Here is a 7,014-nt window from a genome sequence, read left to right as displayed (position 1 = left end):
AGGAGACATCCCATGATCCAAGTGACCCTTGTTGATACAAGACTTCCACCCTTTATTCAAGTAAAAGAAACCTACTCTGGTTCAAGACGTCTTTCTTAATCTAGGAAACATTCCCTGGTCCAAGTTGTGTTCCCTAATCCAAGAAACCTGCTCTGGTCCAAGAAGGCCTCTCAATGAGACATTACTTAGTCCAATAAAGCTAATCAAAGAAGCTGTCCTTTGTCCGGGAGACATCTCCTGGTCTCTGATCCACGAATCTTGCTATGGCCCATCCTAGATCTGAAATCCCATTCTGTTCCAAGAAACTTGTTCTAGTCCTTGTACAAGGAAATCCAAAATGTATACGGTAGTCCTTCTTCCCTTACATTGTTTTGTTAACAAGCAAAGGTGAACGCCAGGCTCATTATACTCCCAAATGTATAACCGGGAGGATGTACAGTCATTGTAGCCGATGCCACCGTCATGTCCCAAGCATCCACAAAGCCAACATTGATCCCTTGAAACACTTCCTTGAGGACCAGATACTGAGTGTATCCATGGAAGTCTCCTTGCCTTTCAACTGAGGCATAGATCTCTCTGGTGTTTTCAGTTTTTATGATGACTTTGGTGTCGGGACTCCTGAGGAACAGTCGTTCCAGAGCTCTGCGGATGTTGACAGCTCGTCGAATGAAAATTTTTAGAGGGAACTGTCTAAAATGTTGTCCCATTGTAATCACAAAAATGGTATCCTTCCCCCCGGCACGCTGGTCAATCTGACGACTGGTGTACAGGTCCTCCTTAAAGTAGTAGAAGCCACTGTGTTCCAATGGGAATCCATGCCTCTTGTAGGAAACATATATATCCTTCTCCATGTTCAATGCTTCCAGTGTCAAAGCCCAACCGGTCCATCCTCTGCGATGGTATCTGAAGTATTTCACTACTGATGGAGACAAACATCTCAGTCAGGGGCACAGATGAAAATGTATAACCAACATTGAAAGTCATCAAGACAACTATTAGGACATATGGACATCATGGAGGAAGGTCCACCTCTCTGGACCCTCTCCATGAGCTACAGAGGAGAACATCTAAGAGCATCTTTTTGTCAGTTTATTCAAGTATCACATGCAATGCCGTGGGGGGTGGCTGCAGTTGGAGTTGTGACCAGTAAGTGACCTAAGTACCACAGTAATGCTGATCGTGCAGTTGCTCTGCCCGATCATACAGAGTGCTGTGCAACCATGCAGTTTCAGCTTCTTCAACCTCTCTGTCCACTCCCTGCTCTCATCTTTATATGCAGTGTAAGAAAAAAAAAAGGAAGTTACATAGAGAGTGGTGAGTGACCACTGAACCCTAAGTATGGAGCATTAAATCTTCCACTGCCCTACACTGGGGATATTAAGAAAAACCTCTCCACTGCCCTAGACCATCAAAGATACTAGAATTAACCCCTCTACTACCCTCCACCTGCGATCCTTACATTAATCCTCTCACTGCCATACACCACCAGGTATACTGGAATTAACCCCCAGACCATCAGTTATATTAACATTAACTCTTGTGCTGCCCCAGACCACCAATGATATTAACATTTACCTTTTCACTGCCCTAGACCAACAGGTAGATCAGTATTAATGTCCTCACTTCCCTACACACCTAGTTGTATGGACCCATTCACTGCCCTAGACCACCAGGTATACAGAAATTAACCCCTCACTTCCCTAGACAACCAGTTATTTTACCATTAACCCTTTTACTGCTTTAGACCACCAGGAATATTGAAATGAATCCCCCTCACTACCTTTGACCACCAGTTATACTGACCCATTCACTATCCTAGACCACCATATACACTGAAATTAACCCCCTTTATGGCCTTATATTTATCACCAGGTAAACTGACATTGGGGATGCTGACACTAACACCTTTACTGCCCTAGACCACCAGGGATGTAGTAAAAAAAAAAATTGGACCTGTTACTTGGGCCAAAGACCAGTCCAATTATTGGGAACAAACCTTCATACAAACACTCGCTCTTGATCAATCCCCCAAGTGAAGGTGCCGCCAATTACTTGACGAACGAGTAAATCCTCTGTCAGATGAGCGGATCTTTCGTGTGGCGAATACAACTATCGCCCCAAGAGAGCTGAGGATGTGCTGAAGGGGGGGTCAAACAATCATAATAACGATTGTTCATTCTCCATTCATTGTGCATCAGACTTGTGAACGGCACTTTAAACAGTTGCTTCGTATTGAAACTTTTTTTTTTTTTCATCTTCTAATTTACCTTGTGTGTCAATTCCCTATCATTTGCAACATTTCTGCCTGCTGTCAGTGGATACAATCATTCTTGTTTACATCACGAAGCTGTAAGCTTGTACTGACCTAATGCTTCTCACAGCTGAGGCTTTGTTACAATTGCCCCCAGTCCAGACTGATGCATTATTTCACTTGCACTGTCACAATGTAACAATCCATCAAGACAGGACAGGGGTTCGTGCCACTGATGAGATTGTCTACCCTGGATACAATTGTAACAAACAAAGAAGCATTGGGTCTTTAATGGGGTCCGACCATGAGGGTAATAAGCCTTACTGTTGATCCCCTCGGTGAAGTGCATCATGAACTGACGTAACGTGGAATCTCCGATGAGAAAGAGCTTCTTTCCCTGCAGACATTTAATAAAGTCATCCCCCGTTCTATAAACCGTCATGTTACAGTAAACCGGATTCCAGATTTTTTGGTAGAAATATCCGCTCGGGAGAGGCGAGCTCATTCCAGTCTGACACTTTGGTAGTGGGGCTTTTCCTGAAGCTGGAAGAGATACAAGAACTTAAAGGCTATGGACACCTTCGTGGGCAATTTTTTTTTATGATTGCAATTCACTCATTATGGGCTAAAAATCATTTTTTCAATTGGTCTTTATTAAAAATATTTAGCCGTTCTGTCACAAAGGCTTAGCTGTCTAGCTTTGTGAATCTAATAAACCTTATCTCTAATGGACTAAAAGTTCATAAAAACACTTATTTAAAATCATTCTCATCAGCAAGATAAGAATTGAGCTGTAATGAGTGTTTAGGAGGTCAGAAATAAGGAGCTGTGAGCATAGTGAAAGCAGACAGTTTGCTACTAGAGAATCTCAAGGCTGTACAGAGAAAAGGGCTCCGAATTTTTAAAAGACCAATTAAAAATTATTTTAGTTTAAAATAAGTACAATGCAAGAATTAAAAAAAATGCCCCCAAAGGTGTACATAGCCCTTAATGTAAACCCATCATGCCTTAGACTCCAGTCACATCTAAAGCTGCCTTCAAAATTCTATTGGCTTCCTGTGAGATTCCAGTCTGCCAGACTTTACAGCTCACTACCGCCCCCTGCTGGTTTAGTGTGTATATGGAGCATGCTTTGCTGTGCATTGTGGAAGTTATAAAGGGAGAAGTATGGAAACTGGTGAAAGGAAAAAAGTCAACTCTGGGAACCAATCAGGTCACTGCACAAAAATGACAGGTGAAATCTAATTGGTTGCTATGGGCTCCACACCAATATGCTATAGATCGCCAAAAATAAAAATAAAATACAATGTGTAAGATTTCAGCACATTATCCAATTAGAGGTTTGTCTGACAACACAGAGCTGACAGACTCCAAGTGACAATAAAGCAGAACTGTGAATGCAGCTCTAGAGGCGACTGGAGAACAAGGCATGATGTAAGATAAGTACAAGAGAAGTAAAGCACAATAATAAATCTGTGTATGAGTTTAAAACTAAAATGTCTGCTTGTGGACTAGAAATAGCACCCCTCTTGGCCATAGGCTGTGCTTGGTATTGCACCTCGGCCCTGAAAGGCTGTTTCTGGATAAAAGAAAGCTGTTTTTGTCATTTTTCATTCATCCCTTTAAATGGGTATTCCAGGATTTACTGTTGATAGCCTATCCTTAGGTAATCAATATCAGATCGGTGGGGGTCTGACATCATGCACCCCGGCCAATCAGCTGTTTGCAGGTGTCGCAGTGTGCCGAACTAACACAGCGCCATTCACCGAGCAGAGGCTGTGAAAAGTACTGCAAGCTCAGTCCCCTCCAAGTGAACGGCTGACCGGCGTGCGGCTCCGAGAGGCATCAATTTTGAAGTCCTGGAGTATCCATTTAAAGGTGTTGTCCAGTGTATATAAAGTATTTTTTGGAAAGTCTTGGAGCCCTATAAGGCCTCATGCACACGACCGTTGTTTTATTCCGTGTCCGTTGTTCCGTTTTTTGTGATTTTCTGCGGACCCATTGACTTTCAATGGGTCCGCTGAAAACTCGGCTAATGCACCGTTTGTCATCCGCGTCCGTGATCCGTGGTTCCAGTCCGTCAAAAAAATATAACCTGTCCTATTTTTTTCACGGGAAAACGGTTCGCGGACCCATTCAAGTCAATGGGACCGTGAAAAAACGCGGAAGCACACAAGATTGTCATCCGCGTCCGTTTTTTTTCCTATCATTTTCATGGCAAACTTGACTTAGACTTTTTTTTACTTTCCTTCATGTCTGGTGATCCTCCAAAAATAAAGGAAGACACACGGAAACAAAAACGGAAACGGATCACGGAACAACGGAACCCCATTTTGCGGAACGGAACACAACAACGGTCGTGTGCATGAGGCCTAAAGCTGAACTGGCGGCTTATTCGGGTTAGTGCTGCTTATTTTTATTATTTTAGAGTGCTCCCGGCCTTTCCCTTCAAAAATGATAATCCCTTTAAATCTGTGGCTGACCGTGACTGAATTCAGAATAAAATGTAAAAACTTACCGTTGCACTGATTTACTGTGATTGGCGGAATTTCACTTTGGATTTGTATAACAATATTTGACCTTTAAAACAGGAATGATACAAATGGTAATTATAATATATTAATATAATTTTTTTTATGATTTCATTTTATTCATTTTGGGCTAAAAAACATTTTTTCAATTGGATTTTATTTAAAACATATTCAGCTGTTCTGTCACAAAGGGTTAACTGTGTCTGTCTAGCTGTGTGAACTGTACTTTCACTTTGTGCCGGTCATCTAATAAATCTTATCTCTAAATAAGGGCTCCTTGCCCCTAACAGTGTACATAGACTTAAAGGGTTAGTCTCATCTCAGACAATGGGGGCATTGCCAGGATATGCCCCCATTGTCTGATAGGGGCGGGACCCACACCTGTGTCCAGAACGGAAAGTGGTGGAGGGTGCAGTGTGCATCTGCAGTTGCCCTCCATTCATTTTCTATGGGGCCGCTGAAAATAGCCAAGCGCTGGCTCGGCTATTTCATTTGGGTCCATAGAAGCGAATGGGAGCAGTGGCCAGTCATGCGCGGTGCGCTCCCATTCACTTCTATGGGGAGAGTTCTTGGTGGTGGCTGGACCAGAGTCCTCCAGCCACCACTTTGCAGGGCTCCGTTCCTGAAATATATCACCACAAGTCTGCGATCCTGGCTGCTTTTGTTTATTTTTATATGTAAAATTGGGAAAGGGAGTGATTTTAATTTTTATTATTCTTATATTTTTAATAGTTTATTTTATTTTTTCACTGTCATTTTTAGTCCCCTTAGGAGGCTTGTACATGTGATCTTCTGATCGCTTATACCTTAGACTGCAATAGAATACAATTGCAGTTTATAGGATTTTACTGGATTTCACTGTTCTTCATTAGGTCTTGCTTAAAATATCCTACCATTTTGCATGTTATCTTACAAGATAAATGATGGACTTCCCCTTTAAAAGTCTGAAACCCATTATGAAAATGATACCTCTGAAAAATTTGCTGCTCCACCGGGGTAAGATACGAGGCATGAAGGTCATAACCCCTCATTTCATTCAGACTCTCACAAGTAAAATTTGGAACTTTGTAGCAGTGGTAGACCTCCTCGTAGAGTGGGTCGTGGTACTCACAGATCTTCTTCCCATCTTCATTGGAGAGCTTGAAACCACATTTAGTCACTGCAACTTTACCAAACTTTTCAAATTTCCCCTCGAAACCAACAACTCCTTGACTGGAGTGTCTTGACCTCCAGAGAGCGGCCACCCCTTCACTCGGGTAGAACAACAGAATGTTGACTTTGACCTTGCCGGCCCAGTACAATGGAAAGTGAACATGATAAGACCCATTTTTAAAGTCCTCCAAAATTCCTGAGACAGAAGCTCCAAGTTCTTGAGAGATGAGTCTTGGTCTTATGAAGTCTCCTCCATAAGTCTTCCTATTGCCCAAATGATCAAACATATCAACCCGTACCACAAAGTCTTCTCCAACACAGTATGTCTTTCGGGGGTCTACAAGGGACACCTTACTGTTCCTTCCACTTGTGGTCTGGTTAAAGTGTGTGAATGTCACAACGGGGATGAGTTTTTTAATTTTGTCATATATTCTGTCTATTTCTAGTTGGAGTTCAGTTTTTGGTGGAGGACTCGGCTCTTTAGTTGAAGGTTGGTCATGATTGGTGGGTGCCAGACAGGTCTGAAGTAAATGTCTCAGAGAATCCTGAAATGTATAACATTCTCATCATACAAGGGAATGAAACTGAAGTTCCTATGCAAAGAATTATTTGTCAAAAGGTCGTAGATGGGAACATAAATGTTGGACAATGCAATTCTTTGCACCATAAATGAGTTGGAAAGTTCTCACCTGGAAAAGGCTCCGGTACCAACCAAAGCTCATGAGGAATATAGCAATCAGTAGTATTTGGATGAATGGTTTACCCATGGTGGGGGGTTCAAACTGAGGCCGCCCTGCTGAAGACAGAGATGGTCACCCAAAAACGTTGTAGGATCTTCAATAATGGTCGCTCATGAAATAGGACATTCCAGAGTCCACAACAAATGTGAATGTTTCCAATCCATAGTATATTTCATACATAAAGCTTTAGAGCTTACTTCCCAAGAATTAGTGAATGAACGAATGGCAAAAATCTACATTTCCCGAACAAACATCTAGAATCTGATAGGTTTACATCTTTTATTTTTTGAAAAATGTATAAGGTATCTGTGGATCGCTACAACTAGACAATATGGAACAG

At 42.1% G+C, this 7,014-nt stretch overlaps 1 protein-coding gene across 1 annotated transcript; it reads right to left on the bottom strand.

The window, feature by feature from the left end:
• Nucleotides 1-374: 374 nt before the first annotated feature.
• On the bottom strand, nucleotides 375-6,701 carry LOC121008716 (NXPE family member 4-like). Its single transcript, XM_040441411.1, has 5 exons — nucleotides 6,624-6,701; nucleotides 5,752-6,479; nucleotides 4,770-4,831; nucleotides 2,576-2,794; nucleotides 375-919 (listed from the first exon to the last, which is right to left on the bottom strand). The coding sequence occupies exons 1-5, from the start codon at nucleotides 6,699-6,701 to the stop codon at nucleotides 375-377; spliced, it is 1,632 nt and encodes a 543-aa protein (XP_040297345.1).
• Nucleotides 6,702-7,014: the final 313 nt, after the last annotated feature.

Source organism: Bufo bufo, chromosome 7, assembly GCF_905171765.1.
Source record: "Bufo bufo chromosome 7, aBufBuf1.1, whole genome shotgun sequence".
NCBI lineage: Eukaryota > Metazoa > Chordata > Amphibia > Anura > Bufonidae > Bufo > Bufo bufo.
Note: the sequence above shows the minus strand (reverse complement) of the source record. Positions and strands in the feature narration are given on the sequence as shown.